At 43.5% G+C, this 23,508-nt stretch overlaps 1 protein-coding gene across 1 annotated transcript; it reads left to right on the forward strand.

Annotated features, from left to right (window-relative positions):
- The first annotated feature begins 11,064 nt into the window (after positions 1-11,064).
- STON1 (stonin 1) lies at positions 11,065-22,910 on the forward strand. Its single transcript, XM_009894819.1, has 3 exons — positions 11,065-13,009; positions 22,187-22,389; positions 22,752-22,910. The coding sequence occupies exons 1-3, from the start codon at positions 11,065-11,067 to the stop codon at positions 22,824-22,826; spliced, it is 2,223 nt and encodes a 740-aa protein (XP_009893121.1). The 3' UTR covers positions 22,827-22,910.
- The last annotated feature ends 598 nt before the right edge of the window (positions 22,911-23,508 follow it).

A 23,508-nucleotide genomic window follows, 5' to 3' on the forward strand; every position in this document is an offset into this window, starting at 1 on the left:
GGTTCAGCTGGTGATGTTAAGCTGTGCGCGGAGGCTCCTGGTGTTCGCAGGCATTGCTGCCGAAATCCCTCCCGTCCGTACAGCGGGGCACGGGGCTTCGGGAAAACGACTGGAGCGGGTGCAGAAGGATGTGCCTCACGGGGCTGAAATAATTAGACGGCACTTAGTCTTGGTGCAAACTCTGGAGATGTTTTTTCAAGCATACTGTAGGTGAGAAAGACTAGCGAAAGTTTCCACTTTCTGGTTTGGAATAAGGACTCACTGAAGGAGCGATTTTCAGTAAGTTTTGTTTTGTTTTTTTTAAAAGATGTAGGTGTTCTGATACTTCTGGCAAATAAGAGCACTTCTGAAATGTGCTAGGGAGAATGCTGACTAAGGTATTGTGTGAGAGCCCAGTGAAAGTTAAGTTATAAAAGTCTACACTTACCTTCCCCAGCAGGGATGTTTTTTCTCTGAGGTGGAGCGCCCCAGAAACCCTCGCTGATTTCTCTGCAAACAAGACAGCTTTTTTTTGGGAGAGTGCTAGTAACTCTCTGGGGAAGGAGGGAAGAGAAGTTTTGGAGCCTGAAGCTCTTAAATACGAACTATTCATTTTGCTGTTAACTCACTTTTCTCTCTCTGGAGGCTGAGACTCCTCTGCATCTGTAAGAGAAGAAGAAAAAGAGGTAGCTGAAGACAAAACCTTGAGTTGCCTGGTTTAGTGCACCGAAAGCACACCTGCGGTGAGAAAATCTTATGAGAAAAGATTAGCTGCTTTCTTGACTATATATATTAGTGAAGGAGAGCTTAGCGCTGCACTCTGTAACTAGTTGTAGTTGAGCACAGAAGTAGTTTGTAGAACAGGGAGCACGGCTGGAAATTATACTTAACTGATGTTGGAGTTGTAAATTACTGGGGGAAATTCTGCCCAAAGGCAGATACGACATCTGTGTTTCATGCTCAGATTCAATTATTCTCCCTATCTGTTTTTGCACATATAATGAATGTTATTTTCTATCACTTTAAAAATTATTGGGATTTATAAGCTTAATGGCTCAGCTTGTTGATACTTCTGCTCAAATCCAGATCTCTAAATAGCAAATAGATGTAAACTTTTAAGTTAACCTCTGTGGGAATGTTAACTCCAACGTGAAATACACCCGACTACGTGAACAGAGATGCACTGTCACAGACAGTGTTATACTTTGTGTTTTGGTAAACAAGATTCCTCTAGTCCACCACTCTTATGTTTTTGATTGGTATAAATATGAGCTGAAGTCTTTTGCTTCAGAAAGCCAGGCTGCCCCCGCCTCTCTCTTAAAAAGCTTTTGGAGAGGAACCCAAATGAGGCTTTTTTGGGTGACCGCGTTACGAATTCTACTTTCTGACATGACTGTCATCAGTTGCTATTAAAAATACCTCTATACAAATAGACAAAGAAGGATTCAGTTGTGACCCTCCTCGTTAGTGCTGGGTATTCTTATGAGGCTTTAAGGCAGGGAGAAGGGGAGTATCCCGCAGCTGAGGAGAGATTTGGTCTGTCAGAAAACATTACTAAGAGCTGTCAGGATGTACTTCTCATGTTTAGAAGACCTCTGCAAATCTTACGTTGAGGGTTAGTCTCCGGGAAGGTACTAGCGCTCGTTTGTTGGGCACTAAACATGAGGTAGTTTTAAATGTAGATATAAAATTGACTCTGAACAACAACAACAAAAAAAAATTTTTTAAAAAAAAGAATAGTATTATATTGTTCAGTGAACATGCTAAATATAGTATTTCTATTAGCTTCCCTACTTTCTATTATTGACTGCTGAGATTAGTGGCAAGACTTTTTGAAATGTACTTTTGCATCGTGTATTCTGCGTGGCATTTCATCTGTCGCTTCCCTTGGACACTGCAAACACTAGCAGAGGACCAGGCTGAAATTTGTTTCTGACCATGACCAGTGTAATATTTTGACATGATCTGTGTACCAAAGCATTCAGGCCTCTTTTTTTTTTTTTTTTTCTTCCATCCAGAGGGCTGATTAATCCTAAAAAAACCAGGCTGTTGATTTTACAGAAGCGCGACAGCCACCCGTAACAGCATTTCTGCTGCTTGGTAGCATATTATAAATCTCTGCCTCTGCCCAGAGGGAGGGGTTTGGGATGTTAAACTCCTTGCCAGAACCCTCTGCAGTGCTGCCGTGACCAGAGTACTTTTGTGGGCTGTTTGTGCATTCCTAATAATAACATGTTTCCTAAACACAGTTAAAAATTGCTTCAGTAGATGCAGTAACATTCCATTAACTTAGTGACCCGCAGAAGGACTGTAAATAAAAATAGACTTATTTTCCTGTCTCTTCCAGGCCAGAGCACTATGCTGAGGGTTTGTTGGCTTTTTTTTTTTTTTTTTAACTCAAAAAAACCCCAAACCTTCTGTACAGTAAAATGTCAGCTAGTGTCAATAAGCAGTTTACATGAGACTCTTCTGCAACTGTCCATTGGCTCTCTGAAATCTGCCTACGGAGAGTAAGTTATGCAGTCACTATGGTGATGCTGAAGAGGAGTGCGATTCAGAGAGGATAAAGCAGAACTGGCTGAGTAAACTGAATGGGAGTGGGAAGAGAAGTACCTTTCAGGGGTGCAGCGGTGGTGCTCCCCGCAGCTCGCCAGCCCGGCAACCTCCGCCTCTTCCCCATCCATCTTCTGACTGGGGGGTTTCATTTGTAGGAAGAAGAAAGGCCCTGGGGAGATGTGTGTTGTATAAGTGAGAGAAACATGCATGTATGCATAGTGAAGTGAATTAAAAATTATTTGCATATCTTGTATCCAGATAATAGGAAGAAATAATTGTTATCTACATAACCAGATAATAGGAAGAAGTTAAGTGCAACAGCACGGAGTAGTCAATCTAAAGCCAATCTCCAGCTACAAAACATTTAAGGATCACAGGCTTGCAACGAGCGCTTTCAAACGTAAAAAGAGAAAGTTTTCCCAATCCACAGCTATGAGTAACTATTATGTTTTGAGAAAATGCGATCACATCTTGCATCACACCTTGCAGTCACATCTTGCACATGGGTGACATGTCTTAGAAGGCACTGTGATATCCAGAAAGGAAGAGAATAAAAGCACTGAGTAATTAATATTGATTTGATCGTGTTTTTTATTGTTTTGTCTGAAGTCAGAGAGTTTTCTTCTGTTAAAGATGTTTGATACAACATAGAGAACCATTTTGTGGTTCTTGGGATTTAACCCTTTTCTTATTTGAGTTGGTAAAAATGTTCCTACTGTCTTTGATAGCAGAGGTGATAACAGAAAAAGGTGTTTTTCTGTTTTGAGTCCTCAGGAAAGAAGTGAGTGCCAAAGTTGATAGGGCATTTGAAGGGGTTCCAGGAGGCAGTGAGGATAAGCATCACTTTTCCCACTTGTCTCCTCTTGAGGTTTATCCTGACCATCCCCTGCTTGCCAGCGAACAGGGCACGAGCATGGGTACACCCTGTCCTGCCTTCTCAGTTACCAACCTGCAGTCCAAAGATGCACGGAAACACGCGCTACCAGACATACGTTACTTAGACCTGGCACAGTCTGTCACCTTCTCAGATAGGAAATCCATCCTGTGAAGAGGAAAGTGCTGGACGTCTAAGGTGGGGCTCTTTTCTGAGTCTCTTCTGGAGGAACTGACTGAGAAGTTAGAATTGATGGACCCGAGAAAGATGCTTAGACTTGTGTCAACTACTGGTGTTTGCTATTCTTGTGGTTAGACGTGATGATATACCAGAGACAAGTGCCTTTTTTGACACTTTTGTTACATTTAAAAAAAAAGTAACAGGTTATAAGTGTACCTGTTTCGGACTCTTTCTTATGTTCCGGAATTATCCACAGTTGGTGATGTGATGCCAGATGTGATGGCATCTGCTTAAAATGAGATAGTTACATGTAGATGGGACTGGGAAAGCTTTGGGTTTTTACGTCCCTTCCAACTCTAACCATTCCATGATTCTATGTTAGAAAATGCTTGTTGCAGGCACTGTGATCCTTGAACGTTTTGTAGCTGGAGATTGGCTTTTGATTGACTTCTCCATGCTGTTGCATTCATTGATTCATGTATTTTGTAATGTGTCTGCATACTGGCTAAGTCACAGCAAGCAGTATAGGAATTGCTGCAAGTAACTTTATATTTCCCTTCAGGTGTGTGAGGTGGCCTTTGGGGGAAGAGGACTACTATGGGTTTTTTGTAGCTCAGTGCTTGGCTGCGTGCACTGATGGAGAAACTCTTGTGTGACTTCCAAGAGTGGCTTCAGGTGTCCATTCCAGGATCTTTCCCAATGACACTTAAATTAGACTTCTATTTCAGTTTATTTTATTTATTTTTAGTTTATTCTATTTAGTTTATTTTATCCCATTCTGAAAGTTACGTTCGTGATAATGAACTCTGCAAAAAAGCCTGGAGAGGAATGGTGGTGCGGATCCCAGGTGACTGTGTTGCAGTGATTTATGAAAATCTCTCCGTTCCTGTAGAAAGCATTTTTGACACATCCCTGTAAAATCATACAGGCACTTCCTGTAAAATGATGTTGCTAGGCTTACTGCCTTGATTTCTCTTCCCAACAAAGAAAATACCGAAGGAGCAAGCTGGACTGACTCACCCGCGCTGGTGTGACTGCTGGAGCGGGGCGAGGGAGGGTGTGGGACTCGGGGCTTACAGCATGTGGGGAGGTCGGTTGAAGCCGATTGTGTTACACACAAGACCGCTCATGCATGCTGCTTTGGTGTCTTTTTGGGGCAGCTTTGAAATGACTTCACATCTGAGTGTTAGGGAAGGTCTCCTAGAATGGATCTAGACATGAAAAGGAGTTTATTTACAGTGCGTAGCAGCTGAGGTTTGGGCGATGGGATTTGTTTTGAATAACCACACTAAATTTTCACATAAACTGGAAGGTCCCCACCATCTAACCTCATTCTGTTGTGAGCAAGAAGAGGAGCTACTTCTTTGAGGAAGACCCACCTCAACCACAGCCCAGAGGCTAAAATAGTTAATAGAGATGTGAATCTGGAAGCGCTGCTGCTTTTTTTTTTTTTCTTTTGAGACCTTCCCGTAGGTTTTCCCTCTCGTGTGAATCTCGTATCTGCTACAGCCTTTAAAGCATGAGAAGTGACTGTGAGAGGCAGAGGAGCTGGCGTTTCTTCAGTCCTCCTTCGTTAGGTGCCTCTGCGTCGCATCCCTCCCGAGCGCCGGGTGCTCTCCCGGTGCACAGAGAGCATTGGTGCTGTAGCTGTCGGTACTTGCCCGTGTGGTGGTGAGTTTCTCACATCCCAAACTCTGTGACACCATCCTCTCTAGAGGCTGTTTCAGCCTCTGCCATATCCTTTTCCCTGGCAAGGAACAGAATCGTTGTCTCCGCTTGGGCACATCCTGTGATGTGTTGTGCTCATGCCCTTAAAAACGTTATTTTTTTCATGCTTGCGTGTGCGAGTACCAACCACATTATTTGTAAACTCTCCTTTGACTCAAGGCAGAAACAAGTCATAGCGAGAGGCGTTTGCATGGGTTACGCCTGCCTTTGCTCCGGGGACGTGCGCCCTGTCAAAAGCTGAAAGCTTGAATTCCTCCAGCTCTCGGGGCCAAGAGTAAGGAATTCCAAATTAAACAGATTAGCTGTGAGCGCCGAACTTCTCCCAGCTGTGCCGGTGCCCCAGAGAGCGAGCAATGTAAATATAAGTTCACATTACACTTTGAAGTCGGCGTATATTTTTGACTGTTACACCAGTTCCTTATTTTCTAAAACTAATGAAATGAGTAATGCAGTGGGAGACTTAATCCATGTATATATCCCAAATACCAGTGAAAGCCAAGAAATTCCTATTTCCTGTCAGTTATGCCTTTTGCTTATGTTTATTTCAGAGGTATACCTTGGAGAACGTTGGGTTTTTTTTTTTGTGGTGTGTCTAGGAGAGGTAGAGCAGAGTTAAATAAAAGTGCAGCCATAAAATTTGAGGCAAATCAACATAAATCAAGCAGTATTTTACATGGAAGATATGCTTCAAGTTTTTTTGCATAGCTAAGTAATAAAACGATACAAAGAATATGGCTGTAAAATACAGAGACAAATCTGCCGTATTTTACTCGGATATCACAAGGCTTTACAAACGTTTAGGGTATTTTATATACCATATGTGCTTTATTGCTTAAACTGCAGAGAATTTGTACTTTCCCGCGAGACTATTACACTTTATGGCAAAATGCTTGAAGAATTGTCTACATATTTGTACAAGAAACAGTAACAACTCATATGGTATCGTTATGGGACAGTTCACCACAGCATGCAGAGTTTTGCCTTACATTTCTGTAGAGCCGATGTGCAAGGGACAATGTTGTTCCTGGAAATATAATTGAGGTGTAGTAGTGTATGGGGTCCGTAGTCGTTCTGGAAGGGTGGAAATCCAACGCCCAGGTGTTGTCCACAAACAGAGTAGCTCATGCGAAGAGCTCGCCTTATTTTGAAGGGATTATTTAACTGGTTTTTTTCCCACTGTGTGTAGGTAAATCTGGGGGGTTTTTTGAGCTTGAAACAATTTGTGAAGTTGATTTTTGCCCAATAAGTGGCCCACACAAGTGGCGTGTGTAAGATATGTGCTGAGGTATTATAAAGAGAATTTATTTAGGGGTTGTGTAGCTTAACAGTTTTGAAGCCACGATGGCCTCTGGCGCTAGAGAGGCAATAAGGAATGTATGTATAAAATTATGCTTTCCTGTGTGTTTTGGAGTGTGACTACTGTCTATTAAATAGTACTTGCTTTATGCTTTGCAGAAGGGAGGTGTTTCCCCACCATCCCCCATTAGCTGACCCCATGCTCCTCCAATATTTTGTTTGTGTTTAAATCCGCAGGGATGCGCTGGAGGGTTTTAGCTGGTGCCAAACGTTAGGGAAGACCCTGGGAGGGAGATGCTCGGGGGGTTCACTCGTGGACTGCGCTGGTTCGGATGCTGCTGCTTCCCTGCGGCGGGGGAGGCGATGCAAGGCCACCCCACCAGGGTGGTGGGGACATTGCTGGATGAGAAGTCAGCATCCTCAGCCAGCTGAGGACCACGCCGTATCTGGATGAAAAGTACCAAAGTAAATACCTTGACTTGCACCTTGGAGCGAGTAGGAGGTTGTTATTACTGTTTGGCCGTAGGAAGAAGTAACGGTATCCCCCAGCAAGGCACAAAAGTTGGGCAGTATTTTTCGCTGCAGATTTGATCTGGGATTTTCGAAGCAACAAAGGACCCGGTAATAGCTACAGCCTATAAAATCTCTCAATAATAGGATAGGATTTCTCTTCCTTAACATCCTCGAGGTATTAAAATGAAGAAATTAAGCCGCAGCTACCGTTCATTAAATGCTGAGAGACTGAGATAATCTGATAAATGGGAAGATTGTTTTCAGGCAGAAAAGGAATTGAGATGAGTCGCAGCTCTCTGGAATTCTGGTGTTCACTGGAATTGCTGCATTTAGGATCAACTGTTATTTCAGCCAGCTTTTTTGTTTGTAGTTTCAGTATTCTAAAAATGGTATTTCCTGTCACATATCTGAACGAGATACCACACGTGCTTGTAATTTAAATGTTGTGGGCCGCGAAACATATGTGGTAATGGAGATCAATGGCATCTTGTATCGTTTTCCTCTTACCGAAAACGTTTGGGTTCCATTTACGTGGGTCCCATGGGAACTTTTTGGAGTCAAAACACATCTGTCCTAAAGCCTGGGTTTACCGCCATTTCGAGGAAGAATGTCCTAATCCTTAAGAAGGAATTTGGAGCCCTTTTTAGAACAAAAAAAAACTTGAGAGAAAGGATTAATTTATTGTGTTGTGCAGATGTAAGAGCATCAGAGAACAAGCCACATAAAGTAGCATAAAATTATATATTTTTTTTCTTTTAAATACTAGAGGAATGATGCTGCACGAGAGGGTGCATTTCCTTTCATTAGTATGACATTATACAACCAGCTTTTAAAGATCCATTTGGATTTCTTTCCTCCATTCCTAGTAGTCAGTTTTGGGCATCAGCAAGCAATAGCAGGGGAACTGCTATCTCTTTCAACACTTGCTGCTTGCATGGGTATTTTTGTTAACATCAGTATAATTTTTTGGGGAAAAACACATTTCTGGAAAAGTAATGAAAGGTGAAAGCTACAGCCTCTGACAGGTACGTGAAGGGTATTGTAACTGCAGATGAGGGCTCCATCTGCAAAAGTGGTTTTCTTCATAGACATTTATTGACTGAAGTTAAATATTTGGCAGGTGAATTTCAAACATCTTTGTTTTGTAAAAGGAAAAAAACCCTGCCGAATAATCTGTAACATCACATTTTAAACAGTGAATAGCAACAGACATTGGGGGGAAAAAAAATCAACATCTGGAAATAGTAAAGGACACTGAAAAACTTCTTTTCTAATGAGAAGGGGAAACAGGCTGCAGAGTGTGTTCTTTACTGTAAACAACATTTGTATTTACTTACATTCCCATTTCATGTTCCCTTTCGCAGTCACACATCTCAGGGTTTTGTGATTTGCCCCTTGAGCGTGGCCGCGGCCGTACCGAGTCGCTGCGCCTCCTCGGGCGGCTGAACTCGCCCTCATTTCCCCCGAGCTTCACGCCGTGTCCCTGCATCGTCCCTGCAGCCCCTCCGGAGGGAAAGGCTTTCTCTCCCCTCGCTCAGTGTGGTGTTTGCTCTTGCTGGAGGTCCCTTATCTCCTGTAAATGCTGGAGGAGTTTTTAATGGTGGCCTTTGAGGCTGCTTCTCAATGCCGTCTGTTTGCCAGCGTGCCCCGCAGTCCTGGTTCTTGGAGAAAAAAAGCCACACTCCAAGTTAGCACCACGTAAGATGTCGTTAACAAACGAGGCTTGTTAAGATGAAGCAAGCTCTGAAAACTTCAAAACTTCGCGATCTAGAAATAATCAATTATGTACTGCTGAAGGAGCAGTGTCGGCAACCAGAGGGAAAGGAGGAGAAGGGTGTGGAACGGGAGGAAAAAATGATGACCAAGTCAGAGACCACATAGCTGTGATTTTTCTTTCCATTGCTGCACTTTATTTTGATGAAGTGATTGTGTGGGTGAAGGATACACTGGTAGTTGTGTGTGTCTGAGCTATGATAGTCATTTGTAACTTGTTTGCTCCTTTTCTCTCTAAGTGGAGAGGAAGGCTCTTGTAAAATAACTAGCATAGTGCAAATATTTTTACTGAGCAAAAAGGTCGAGAGTTCAAAAAATAATGAAGGACCAGAATCCTTCTCCCTTGCGAGCTCTTGTTTGCTCGGCAACGGGGCAAGCGGGCTACGCCACCCTTTATGGGACTTTCTTAAGGGCTATAAACTGGCCAAGATATAATGGGCAAATCGTAAAAACAATGACTTGTAGGGTAAGATTTCACTTGGCTGAACTTTGGCATCTCTAGAAACGCACTGTTCTCTAAACGCTACAGATAAAGAATGGCTTTTGTGGTTAAGTGATTATATGCTGTAGCACTGTGCAATTAATAAATGGCCTAACTACGGCTGGCTGTGCGCAAAGGGGCTTTAAGTCATCGTTATCTAACTATAATTACGGAGTAATGTATGTGCAGGTGGTTTTGTCTATATGAACTCTGCCTTCCTTGTGCTTTCAGGCAAACGTGAATATGTTCTGACATAACAAGAATAACTTTTTATCAAATGAACGATGTTTATATGTGCCCTGTGGTGCTTCATTGTACTCCATTCCTCCTCAGTCATTAGCAATTTATTGCTCACTCCTTCATCAGTCAAGAGCAGTGGGGAGGAAAAACTTTGGGGATGACATATATAAGGATACAGTGAGCATTTACATTTCAGTGCATGATTTAAAACCATGAAGGCAAGACTAATTATTTACTGGTTGCAGTCCTGCTCTGAGGACATCTAGCTGAGCCCTTTACCAAAGATACTTTATTTGATGAAGTGTAGTTTATTAATTGCCTTAAAGACCTGTACTTTTTCCAGGCTGCCAGCCAATTCAGTGCTTAGCAGATGCATATGTTGTTACTTGGCCTAGACTTGTGTTCCACTGGTGTTTTGTCGCTGGTGGATGCTTGTAGTCTACCCTTCCACAGGGATGCATCGCTCACCCTTAGGGCTAACTTTCTTGTTTGTAAGTCTAATACTTTCCCACTCCCCCTCTAACGTGTGCAGTCTCTGAGAGCCTAAGTCAGGGTTGAAGGAACTGACGTGAAGCAATTCCCGCTCAGGTCTGGAAAGCGTCTGGGACCAATCTGCGCATCCTGCTCCTGGCAGGGGGCACCTCAGATAGCAGCATGGAGCCGGTGATGAGTCAGAGGCCAGTTCTCGTGGCCACAACACACTCCTCGCTGCTTCTCACCTGGGGATGCTCATGCAACTGCCCTGTTACCTGTGCCCATCGCAGGGGGAGAACGTCTGCCTTGGACAGACCTCAGGAACTGGCTAGTCATTGCATATGTTATCTCGGTGGGCTGGTTTTGTCCTGATGGCCATAGTACGTGTACTTTTGCCAGCAGCACTGAGTTCCTACAGCTTTTCAACAACAAAAAAAATATCCCCTTTCACCCTCCTAATTTTGTTTTTGGAAACAGCAGCACCATTCTCAGTAAAATGCTGTTTTGGCTAATGGGGGGAAGGAGGGGAAACCTTACCTGGAGAAGATGCTGAGTATGGAAAATCTCTGTCCATATTCCAAGCTACACGTAAGCTGTAGAGTAGAAAGTGTTATGCAAGTGGTCCTGTACCGCTGTGGGACTTTAAGCTCTCTCTGATCTAGAGGCTGCATACATCAGATGCTCTGAACTGCCCATAATGCTTTGATGTCCCTTCGATTCCTAACCTGGGAGAGCAGTGGGGATTCACGGGCAGTTTATCTGTTTCTACATGGCTATCTCAGATTATAGATGTAAAACACAAAGTACACTGGATTTGTGAACTGCACGCACATTTTGAGCTTCGTGTGGTTTGATTTTTATATGGGTTGGGTTTGATTTGTCTTTCAAGAGAATTTATTTCTGCTCATGTCTGTTGTTTCTTTGTAGATGGTTTGCAGGTGATACATGTACCTCAAGTTTCTCCAACAAGATGTGTTCCACAAATCCAGCAAATTGGGTCACCTTCGATGACGAGCCACTCTTCCAGTCACCTCAGAAATCGGTTGATAATCAGGGTAGTTGTAAAGCAAATGGCCTTAAACTCAATCTGTCTAGTGTGCATGAGTCTTCAAGTAGGTCATCTTCTACAGGCAGCACTCCACTCTCATCTCCTGTAGTTGATTTCTACCTAAGTCCTGGACCTCCCAGCAACTCCCCACTTACTACACCTACCAGAGACTACCCGGCAAGTCCGTGCATCCCAAAGCCTGGGATTCACATCCTTTATCCCATCCCTGAATGGCCATCAAATGTTAACCTTCTTCCATCACCCGGGATTTGCTCGTCCCTAGCCTCACAGAAACCGAGCAGCCTTCCCTTGAACACCTCACCTAATGACCATCCATTTAAGACTCCAGTCTCCAAATCATCAGATGAAGGCAGCCCAAATCCGCCAGGAAGCTGCAAGGAGTTAGGAGAGTTGTCGTCGGCACCGGGGCACTTCCCATACTTCCATAGTGACTATGCTTTTTCCAGTCCCTTTTGGAAGGAAGGATGCTCGCTCAGCACGTCACCAGCTACTGTTAGCACGCACAGGAAGGACAAAGCGCTCGACAGGAGTGTCTGTCATCCTAAAGACAAAGAAACTTGCCACGATCAGAAAAGCCTTAACCAGGGCTCCTTCAGCTACATCTGCGAGAGGCTTGAACACCTGCAAGCCGATAGCTGCGACGCTGCGGGAAGCCCACCCGTCTCCAGCGCTCACACGTGGCACACGCTCTGCCCCGCCGTCCCACGCAGCCTCTTCAGGAGCCGGAAAGCGGATGGGTGGCCGTTCATGCTGAGGATTCCCGAAAAGAAGAACATGATGTCCTCTCGGCAATGGGGCCCTATTTACCTCAGTGTCCTAGCCGGAGGCATATTGCAGATGTATTACGAGAAGGGTCTGGAGAAACCTTTCAAGGAATTCCAGCTGCAGCCACACTGTAAGCTGTCTGAACCCAAATTAGAGAGCTATAACGTCTCAGGAAAAATCCATACTGTGAAGATCGAGTGCGTCTCTTACACAGAGAAAAGGAGGTATCATCCCAAAGTAGAAGTGATCCATGAGCCGGAGGTTGAGCAGATGTTAAAGCTGGGCACCACGGATTATAACGACTTCACCGATTTCCTCGTAACGGTCGAGGAAGAGCTTATGAAACTTCCTACTGTTTCTAGACAAAAGAGGAATTATGAAGAGCAAGAAATGACTCTGGAAATAGTGGATAACTTTTGGGGGAAAGTCACTAAGGCAGAAGGAAAACTCGTAGAAAGTGCTGTCATCACGCACATTTACTGCTTGTGTTTTGTGAACAGCAGTGCCGACTGCTTTCTAACCCTGAATGACCTGGAGCTCCAGAAGAGGGATGAGCGTTACTTCGAGAAGGAGGAGGAGAAGAAATGGATTGATATTCTCGATTGCCATTTCCATAACTGCGTCAAAGCACAGGAATTTGAGCAATCGCGAATTATTAAGTTTACGCCCCCAGATGGCTGTAGGCTGGAATTGATGCGTTTCAGGACACGGTATAACGGGCAAGATCTTCCCTTTTCTGTGAAGGCTGCAGTAGTGGTTCAGGGGGCATACGTTGAACTTCAGGCTTTTGTAAACATGTCTTCAACTGCTCCGATCCCAACGCGTTTACCCTCTGTGAAATACTGTGAAAACGTCATGATACGCTTTCCTGTTCCCACGCAGTGGATCAAAGCACTTTGGACCATGAACCTCCAAAGGCAGAAGTCCCTAAAAGCAAAAATGAATAGGAGAGCGTGCCTTGGCTCTTTACACGAGGTTGAATCTGATCCCGTAATACAAGTCTCGGTTGGAACAGCAAAATACGAGAGTGCCTACAGGGCTGTTGTGTGGAAGATAGACAGGCTTCCAGATAAAAACTCAAGTAAATAATTTGCGCTATAAAATGACGGGCTTGGGTGCATGTCTTCACTGTTTTTATGCTTGTGTACCTCCATCAGCTTCCATAGTTTGGGTTTTTATCTGTGCAGTGGTATTGGTAGAAGCTGGAATAACCTTTTGGGAAAAAGAGAATATAGCCTTTTTTTTTTTTTTTTTTTTTTAAGCACATTTTCCTGCCTTATTGGGTAGAGGCAGATGTGTTATTGTCAGTAATTGTTAGGTGCAATATCATGGAAATGGATCTCGTCATTCTGAGTAAACCTCAAATCCATAGTAAGAAAGAGGGAAGGGTTTATGCTTTGTATCTACCGGCTAAGCAATGGTGGGATGGGAAGCAAACACCAGCAGGTGAAATGATTTGCCCACCCAGTATCACACAGTTAATAGAAAAAGTGATATTGTAACTGTTGTGTCTTGGCTTTCGAGCATCGTTTAAGAAACGGTGGGTACATACATAACTAGAAGGTATTGTGGTCAAACTTGCTATAGCAAGTTGAGCGTACTTTTGCAAAGGCTGTTGTCTGTTACCTCTTTTATGGGTTTGCGTATTGAGATTGTACCTTCATGGCAATAACTGCACTGACAAAAAATGCCTCCTACTTTATTTCTCCTTCTCTCAGGTGGTGGTACCTCACTAAAAACTTGCAGCAAGAAAACCAGCTAAGTTTATAGTCATGCATGAGGGAGTTGTTAATTTCCCACTAAGTAAAATAGTTAATTTACCTTAATTTAATGGAGAAAATACGATTTGTTGGGGGAAAGGAAATATAAATATATGGGTTTAAAATTCCAGTTTTTAGTCGTGTTGCCAGATTAATAGCCCTATGTAGTACTTTTCTAAAGGCATAAAAAATTCTTGAGGAATATATTATTCTGCTTCAAGAGTAGAGTGAAGGCACTTGATCCTTTCCTTGGATATGTATTATGTGTACTTGAGGCTTTGGGGATCTGTGTAAGACAAGGCCATCTATGAAAGCATTTTGCTTAAAATACTTGTAAAATCTGTACTTTTAAGAAGGTGGTAAGTGTGTAGTATTAACAAATGTCTTGTCCTAGTCTTGTAGTGCCTTAACTGCCTGGACTAACTACCTCTCTAAAATGTCCAGAAAAGATGTAAGCTTCTTAATTCCTGGTTTCAGGCATGCTAGTATTAAGTTGACATATCCACTCCCATGTTTTGACAGCTAGATGGGTGTGCAGGCGAGAGTTCTCATTCAAAACTATTAAAAATAAGAGTAAAGGCAAAACAACTCATGAGGATATATATATATATTTTTAATTTTAATCTAACTGTAAATTATATTTAATCGGATCTGTTTAGGTCATTATGACTTTTTTTTTTTACAGTTTGATATTTGAATACTTCTGATTGATTTTTCAGTGACATAAGTGACAGATGAATAGAAAAACTGAGGGAATTGAAAATTGAAATGAAATGAAAAGGGAATATTATCCTGAGTCTATATATGAACTAGATTGGTTCTGGTATTAAAAGAACACTTGAAAACATCCTGCATCAACATGCTAATGTGGCAGTTCTGAGAGTGTAATTTATTGCATGGCTACTGGCAGGTGAGAGCTAGTATTTTTATTAATGATGCTGCACGGAAATACCGGTGCCTTTTGCGTGCAGATTGGTCTTGCTTAGGCGATGAGGTCTCTCAAACCTCGAGCAATTGTGGCTTTTGATTTCTATTGATGCGCACCATGGGAGGAGCAGCACAAACGTCGCTGTGGTCATATTCAGAAATGATGTCATGTTAACGCCGTCTCTGGTTTTCCCCTTCTTTTGCTTTGGAAGAAGCTGTGGTCGGCTTGGACCTGCGGCTAATGCCATATGGTTCCTCCCGAATTGGCTAAGCCCTCCCTTTTGCATGCTGCTTGTCACCTGGGTATCTCACGCTCCGCTTGGAGAGGATGCCGGTGGCTGCCAAGCAATGGGCAGCGGGAGAGCGGAGGAGACGCGGCATCAGCAGACGGACCAGCACGAGGCAGGGAGCCAAGCCAGAGCTAATGGTGGGGGGAGAGAAAGGACAGCGAGAGGGAAGATAAGGGGAGGCAGTAAGGGAGGGGTTGGGGAGACTGGAAAATGGACAGGGAGGGCAGAGGAGCTGATGGAGAGATGTGGCAGAACCAGCAGGCGGAAGAAGATTCTTCAGGTTTTCAAAATCTGTAGATACAGGCGTCTTGCGCTCCAGGCGTCAAGAATTTGCACCGTGCTGCTGTGACCCATGTGTTTTCCCAAGGCTTATGGGACTGCCTGTTTGGGTAGCTTTTAATATTCTTTGCTGTTTAATGCAGGTTTGCTTCTGCAAAATCAAGTCAGCAATTTAGTCAGGCAATTTTAAAGGAGATGATAAGTCTTCCAAAGTCTTTAATTCCCTGCAGTTCGTTCACCTTAAGATTTGATGTGCACAATTAACTTCAGATTTATATTTTTGAAAGTAAGAACTGTGTTTTGTGGCATTCTACAGCTTTACATTATTTTCTACAAGCAGTACAAGCAGCTTAAACTTTTGACATTTGAATAATTCCTCTGGCTGAGATCTGCAAAATCATTTGTATCCTTGAAATGTTCATGCATTTGAAAAAACATTTTGGTAGTAATACTGCCTGGACAAATTTTAAACCTCTCTATCAAGTTTTCTGTGTGCGGTTAAGAGTTTAAAAATAGAGTTGTCCCAAGGCGTGCCAAAAATCTGGAGGCAGTCAAACTAATAGAAATATGTAAACTTTCATAATACGTTTACTGCAGGGAGAAAAATATGCCAAGGCTTTTGCTTTCAAAAAGCCTTTGTCCAAGGCTTCTTCAGAAAAAAAGAAGAAAGGGAAAACGAAAGGTTGCCTACAGTTATATTGTGACTCCATTTATAGACATTGAAGCACGTTAGTATCCACTGGATTCTACTGAAGTGCTTCGATGGAAGAGTGCTGGCCAAGTGAAGTCTATGTGAGCTGTGAGATACCGCAGATTTTTAGAAGCTGCTTATGCTTATTCCAAGATATAAATGGAGAGTTTGTAGCCTGAGTGTTAACATTATTAAAAAAAAAAAAAAAAGAGGTGAAAAAGCTGTAGACTTTGAAGGGTTGATCCAGTGAAATTTCTGGAAATTGAGTCTACATTTGTGAAATTTGGGCATCATATAAGGAAATGTAGAACATTTTATGATTTCAGCACAGTACTGGGGCCAATCTTTGCACTGCAGAAACTGTATACACCTGTATCGCCCAGGGAGCTGGGAAGAGACTAGACCTTGAAATGCTGTGTTTTAATCTCTTGGTGTGTAAATTTGTGCCCTGTGGTGTTTCCTGCTAGGACAGCTCCATCCTTGGGTCGTTCTGTAAAGCAACAATTCTTCAGCTGGTTATTTCTCCTTTTCTTCTGCCTCATGGAGCCACACTGAGGAAGAAGTGATTAAACAACACAGAGAAATGGAGCCAGGGGAGCCTGTGGCTGCTGGCAGCTTTTAGCATCTGCGCGTGGACTTCAGTGTGGGAGGTGATGTGGCTCCCAGCAACCTTCAGCTGCCGCTTTTTTGTTTTCTAAACTGTCTAGGTGGAAACTCCAAGCCATGACTTTGTTAGGTGGGCTCCATCCCTGCGCAGCCACCTCCCGGCACCAGCACCATTGCAAACTGCTCCTTGGCAGTGGTACCTTCCCGCTCCCCTATTTACTATGCGTTTCTCCCAGAAGGTTGGATACATGCACCCATTTAGATGTAGCTACAGGAGTTGTTAACTTCTAACAATCCTAACGTAAATCTGTTCTTAGTAATTGTTTATGTTTTCATTTTCCAAATAAGACTTTTGGAACTGGACCTATTTCGGCAAAAATAGAATTACTGCTTAATGAAAATAACCAGCACGTTTCTTTTGCCTGAATTGCTTTGAGAGCCTTTCTCAGACCAAGGTTGCTTGAATGCTACTCATACAGGTGGATAAGGGATAAACAGTGTGAGTAAATGCAGCAAAGTTAGATTGTTTGTGAAGTGCTATATGAATGCTAAATGACAGTTTGAATGTGGTTTCATAGTTTTACTCTTTGTTTGTTTTGGCCTTTTTGGTGGTTGTTCTTCAGAGAAAGAGAGCAAGAATTTGGAACATTTTTAGGAAATAAGAGCCAAATTTTCAGATGTAAAACAGGAAAGACTTAGGTCTCTGAATTCACAAAACTCTTAAAGTTGCCTAGACACCTAAACCCCAGGGCTTCTGTCTCCTGAGTTAGCCAGTAAAAGCCCAGTTATCTCCCCAAGTAATCAGGTTGCCTTTCAGAAGTGATTTGATTCCATCAGGCCAGATGGTCATGTCTCCACGATGCCTGACAGGCCACATTTTGGATGGCTGGGCTCACATCTGAATATGTTGTCTTAGCTTCTACTGGGCAACTGTACAGATTTACACCATGTCTGCTTCATCCAACTTGTCTTTCCACACCACTGCCTTTTCTCTTTTCTGGCCAACATCTTGCTTATTCAGCGTTACAGGTGTTTTTGCAAAAAGATCTTGTACATGCAGCCTCTCTTTCTTCTTCTAACTCCAGTGTAATACAAGGCCTGGGAAACAATAGTTTCACAGAGCAGAGATGACAAGGAGCAGCCAGTTTTAGGTGAAAACTAAGGCAATGCTCACCATCTTCTCATGTGTTGGTTGATGGCTTTGTTGTCTGACAGCCGACGGGAAGAAGTTGCTGCATGCTCCTACCACAGCCCAGCAGTGGGCAGAGGAACTTCTTCACAAGTGAAGTGGTGAGTAACTCCTTCTGACATTGAGGTTGGTACAGGAGATGGATGGGCTGCGGGGAACCCTCTGTTTTGGGAGTAGGCAAATGGGTCCAGTGGAGGCTGCTCCAGAGGACCCAGAGCAGAAGCCTTACCCAGATCCCAAAACTATCATCTCTGCCTTTGCAGGTTATCACCTAGGGGAAAGAAAGGACCCCAGAACTCATCGGATCCCAGCACTAAGACCACCTCATGGGTGTGGGTTAGCTGGAATATAAGCCCAGAGACTTTTTTTAAGTGCTATCCAGTACTGAACCACAACCATGCCATGTCTAACACAGGAGCCTTTAGCAGCAGGCCAAGAGGAATGGCCCATTTATGCCTTGGCTCAAGTGAACATCTACCATCGCTCATTTACCATCAGATATCCATCCAGGAAAATTCCAAGCAGTGGTTACTTCTGGATTCCCTTTCACAGAAGACAAAATAATTTTCCAGACAATTCCCACTGCTACTTGTTTCTCCATAGGCCTCTCTCCCACAACAGGAAGACGCCCTTTTCCTACTACCACAGATGGACTCCAAACAAGATGCTACAAGATGCCTTGGGCAGACCACTTCTCCTCAGATCCTTGGTCAACCATAGCCCCAGAGGCTGAGTGTGCCGCTTTACTGGCCAGGGCATGATGTGCCATCTTCGTGTTGCAACTGCTGCTACAAAGAACCCTTCACTTGTTGCTGACATTGTGCAGTCTGTGCACCCCAACCAAGCAAACAGCACAAAGACCAGGTCAAGTAAGCGTGTTGCCAAGCAGCATCCCAGCACCACCACTGGAGAGTGGAGCAGGTCCTGGGAGTCAAAAGGAGCACAGCTTGGGTGGGTTGTGGTACCACAGATGGGGTGACGTCTCACAGTTTGGCTGTGGAATGGGGTGCTGCTTCTGGTCTCCTTCACCACTGGTGTTGCTGTCACCACAGCTGTTGCTGGGACAATGGCAGATTCAAGGATGGAGACACTCACCCCAACAGGGGAATCATTCTACCATGTGCAGGCAGTCTGGAAGGGACCATGGACCAAGAGAGTGTTAGTGCAGGAGAAATGGGCTTGGACACAGCGAGAGATGACTAGCAGCAGATCATGGGCAAGGCCAACATCACAGAGGTATACAGATCTGCCTGTCACTGTGTACATCAGTGACGAAGCATCATCTCCTTACGCTTGTTTAGTCCTCCTCCAACTTCCTTCTCAAGGAGCTGGCAGGTGCTTGTAATACTTGTTTCTGACTTTTGTTTCCTCCTCTATTTCAGTAATAAAGTCCCTAAAGTTATAGTTTTACCTGTCTCTGTGTAATGTATTATTGTTCTGAGACTTTAGCCGCACGCTGTGTGTCCCTGGCATTGCACTCTCTTGAGTAAGACCTTCACGGGTGTGCAAACCGGGTATCTTTGTGCTTTAGTGCCTTGAAGGACTCTGTCCTATAGTGTGCTCTGAGGTGCGAGTAATGTCTCGCACGTGTCGGTAGCACTGATTTAGCACAAATCACAGTCACTACCTCCCACTCCACCCCCGCACCAGCCTTGCCGGACAGCTGTGTGGGTGACTCTGAGCCTGATTCATGCACAAGCGAACTATGCAGTAGGCTGTTACATAAAAAGGAGGGGACAGTGCTGCTGCTTTTGGTCATGGCCCATGGTTTGGGTGGTGGTTGTCATTTTTTAAGTGTGTGTGGGTTGTAAAGCGTTGTGCCTTGACTGGTGCAGCCGGCGGGTTGCAAAGTCTGCAAGGAGGGGTGAGGTTTTTTCATCCAATCTCTCCAGCCTGTCCTGCTCAGTTTGGTTTCCATCCGTCTGTGCTGGCTGTGGTGACGGCCAGTGCCGGGCGCCTACTTCTCCCCACTCACCTTAAGGGTGCCATTGTACTACGCATATTTAGGGGAGCTTCATTCTCCAAACTCAGGACCTACGTATTAGTTGCAGTGATCCCTACCAGTCCCTTTTATGGACCTCCCCTTGAATTTATGAGTGCAGGTTGTATTACCTTTTCCTACAATTTCTGTAACCAGTTCCTTATGAGCATGTGTTAGAGCTGTGCTTTGGTAGAGAGAAGCAGCTTGTTCTACATGGGGAGCAGTTGCTGGCTCTCCGTTGTGGTACACGATTCTTTAAAGACATCTGGGAGACCTCTTCCATGGTGCAGGGCTCTAGTTGGTGTGTATATAGCACTATTTTCTGAAATCCCGTTCAGGTTTTCTTTGAACATTACAAGCAGTTATATAAAGAAGCAGCATTTCGGCTAAGGATCGAATGGGATGTACTGCTGGAAGCCAGCCTGCAGGAGATGCTTGTAAATCAGCCACGTACAGAGTCCAGATGGGGAAGGACTGCACTTGAAGAGTGACATGCCCCTTGTCCAAAGTGGTGGCTGTAAACATTACTGTGTTTCTGTGTGTGTGCCTTTGGGGTCAACTGAACAGCGAGGGGAATGCTTGCAGTCAGCAAACAGCTTTTTAAGCTACTGATTATGGTTGTTGCTATGAAACATGGATAAAAGAAGGGGAGGGGGAAGGGAGAAAAAGAGTTGGAGACCTCCCCATCAGAAGTTTAGGGGCTGATAATCCAAAGGACACTTCCTATTCCTTTCTTCCCTTCCCTCACCTTTTCTTCCAGGCAGTCAAGTTTTAACTGTGCTGTTGAGTGTAACAGCAAGGAAGAGGGAGGGAATTATTAATTACACTAATTATATAATGAATCAAAAGGAAAACAACACGTTAAATGTTTTAGTGAGTACGATTAAGACAAGCATGAATTTCTCTTTAAGCCTTGATTTTTGGAGACCCATTGACTTTATGCCAGAAGTGGAATGAAATCGGGAGGATGGTTTATTGGATTAGACTTTGTTCTGCTGAAGTTGGAGACGTGTGACAGAACTCTGCCCATCAAACTGTTCAAACATAAATTATCTCCTAAAATCAGAAGTGGGTTGGGCAGGCTGTGAGGCAGGTTGCAGGGAAAACCTGCAGCACAGACCAGAGGATGCTGCGCCCAACCCAAGGCTCCCAGAAGCAATGGAGATGCAGCTTTTTTTATTTGTTTTTGCCTTACGAAATGCCCGTGAGCCTGTGGATGCGGCACGTTATAGCGATTTTTCCCACGGGATGGATAAAGCTTAGTATATGTTAACTCCATCTTCAGTATTTCTTTCATTCTGATAGAAATTGATTCCTGCCACTGGAGAAAGCTAGTGCGTAAAGAATGGGATGTGTTTGCCTGAACTTTGAGATGCCGTTCAGTGTAATGGATGAAAACCAAATATACACTGCCAGGTTTGCCTTTGACAAAATACAGCCAACCCTTTCTCTGCTTTTTTTTTCCTGCCTGCAGCCAAATGGTAGTTAGTTGTCTATGCTGATGCTTACAATCCTGGAGAGGAGGAGAAATGCAGAATTACTATTTGCCCTGGAGAACTCAGAGAGGCAGCTGTGATATAAAGGATTCTTTTCATTATATTTTATTATACTGCTCTCATGCACATAGTGAACCTGTTGACCTCAGTTTCTTTGGAAAGCAGGCTTTTCACCCTGGTGATCCTGTGTGCCAGGAGGAGGAGAAATGCTTTCCCTTACCATTGCCACGTATAAGAAACATTAAAGCAAGTGCTAGGATCTAAGGCTGGATTAAAGCAATTTAGAATACGCTGCACTACATGGGCAGTCCTTCATGACTCTGCTTTATAACATGACAGTTACTTTAGTCATACTTTTGTTTGGAAGAAATGGGGTATGTTCTTTTCCCATAACAAATCAAGTTAGAAAGGCAGTCCAGGTAGCTCTTGTGCTGGCAGCTGGGATATATCTTGTTTGAGCAGCTCTCTGAGTGGCGCCTTTATCTTCCTGCCATAGACATACTGTAATAAATGATGTTACACAAGATAGCTGTAGTACTTGAAATAAACGCTCCAGTAAAATTCCTACAGCAGAGAGCTTTGGAACGGGTGTTTGTTGGACACGGCAGCATGTCTGCCTTGCCAAAGCTGGAGCCTTTTTATTTTTCTACAAGAGTGAGAAGTGTATTTTTAGGGGAAAACTGAGATTTTTCCCTAATAGTCTGAATTTAGCAACCGATTCTTAAGTTTGTAATACTCTTCCTTAAGTTTGTAATACTCTTCTCTCAATCGGAAGCTGGAAGTGTCTGGTAAATCTTCTGTAAATTAATTTGTAAAACTGCCATGATTGTGAAAAGCGTGCTGAAGCAGACAAAACTGAGTAAGGGGCCACCTTCTGCCCAAGTAGCAAAAGATTATAGATAGAATAATCTTTTATCATCACAACAGCTCTGCATTAATAAAAGAGCTGTGCTCTCTTGCTGGCAGATTAACCTTGCACTGTAAACAAGAAAAGATAATTAACTGATGGTGTGGTGTTTTTTTTCTTTTCTTTTCCAAGGTTCAGATCATCCACACAGCCTATCTTACAAACTGGAACTCGGATCAGACCAGGAAATTCCATCTGACTGGTACCCATTTGCTACTGTCCAGTTCGTCGTTCATGACACCTGTGCCTCAGGAACAGAAGTCAAGTCACTGGGCATAGAGAGTGATCTGCAGCCCCAGAAACACGTGGTTCAGAAGGCTTTTTACAATTGCCAGGTACTTTCAGGGCTTTTCCTCTTCTTCTTCCTCCCCACTCCCCCATACAGTATTTGCAAGGCGAATGTGCTTTGTATTCCAAACGTTATCTTGCATGCATTTGTGGTAATGACTTTGAGCAAAGGAATCATTAAAAAATAATTCCTTGTCTGATCAAAGATGATGCTGAAAAACAGAACTGCAAAGGCAGCATTGTTTTTCCTCAGTTGAGCTATTTTTGGGAGCAGTGGTTTTGAAATGTTTTGAGTCTGGAAATGTTTTGTTTCCGAGTCAAAGCTTTTATTCATGCCATTGCTGCAGTTCACACTTTCAGTGCCCAATCCTTTGCTAATTCTACCTGGTTTTTTGTTTTCTAACTACAGGTTGAAATTGAAAAGAAGTGGATTAGGCTTGATGGAGAAGATCCAGATAAGGCTGGCAACTGCCTAATGCAGTAAATGAGGACAGGAGGCATCGTCACAGCATATTAGTAGGAATCAATTTACATAGGAAATTCTATTGTTAGAAGCAGCGCAGTGACCTAGTTTAGGATAAACACGGTCATCGAATTTTTTTCTTTTTTTAGTGCTTTTGGGTTTGATTCTGCAAATCAGTACTGGTTTGACTGGCCTGCGTTCAAGTAAACTTCCTGTCATGGGAATACTGGTATGAGTAAGGTCTCCTTGTACAGAGCTGCAGGATGTGAGCACTTAATTGATTGTAATATATTATTTTCCTGTTGCGTATCTATGACTTGGGAATGATCTCATGCTCTATATTGAAACCTAATGGAGCTACTCAAAGAGTTCATGTCACTTGGACATAGAATATTCAGCAGTAAAAACTGCCAGAGCGCTTTTGTGTGGACCAGCATCTGTGTAAGGTCCAGCAGGACCAATTACATTTTTTAGTGGTGTTTGAAGACTGAAGTCCCCCATGTTTCTGCTCCCCTCAATATATGTGAACAGAACAAGTTGTAATATTATTCTCGACAAGAGCCTCAATTAATGAGTTGGAAACTGGGTGATTTCATTGGTAAAACGGGAAAAGTTCCTCTGCAATAATATTTTTCATTTTTCTGTGGCTGCAAGCATTTCCTCCCCAGCACTTCATAGATTCACTCAAAGTAATCTCTCGGGC

The sequence above is a fragment of the Charadrius vociferus genome, unplaced genomic scaffold (assembly GCF_000708025.1).
Source record: "Charadrius vociferus isolate BGI_N301 unplaced genomic scaffold, ASM70802v2 scaffold411, whole genome shotgun sequence".
Taxonomy (NCBI): Eukaryota; Metazoa; Chordata; class Aves; order Charadriiformes; family Charadriidae; genus Charadrius; species Charadrius vociferus.

Bases quoted from the DNA above. Each gene is read 5' to 3' on its own strand.
- STON1 (XM_009894819.1), top strand. From the start codon at position 11,065: ATGTGTTCCACAAATCCAGCAAATTGGGTCACCTTCGATGACGAGCCA. The intron at 13,010-22,186 runs GTAAATAATTTG...TTCTTTTCCAAG, and splicing joins GCTTCCAGATAAAAACTCAA to GTTCAGATCATCCACACAGC. The intron at 22,390-22,751 runs GTACTTTCAGGG...TTCTAACTACAG, and splicing joins AGGCTTTTTACAATTGCCAG to GTTGAAATTGAAAAGAAGTG.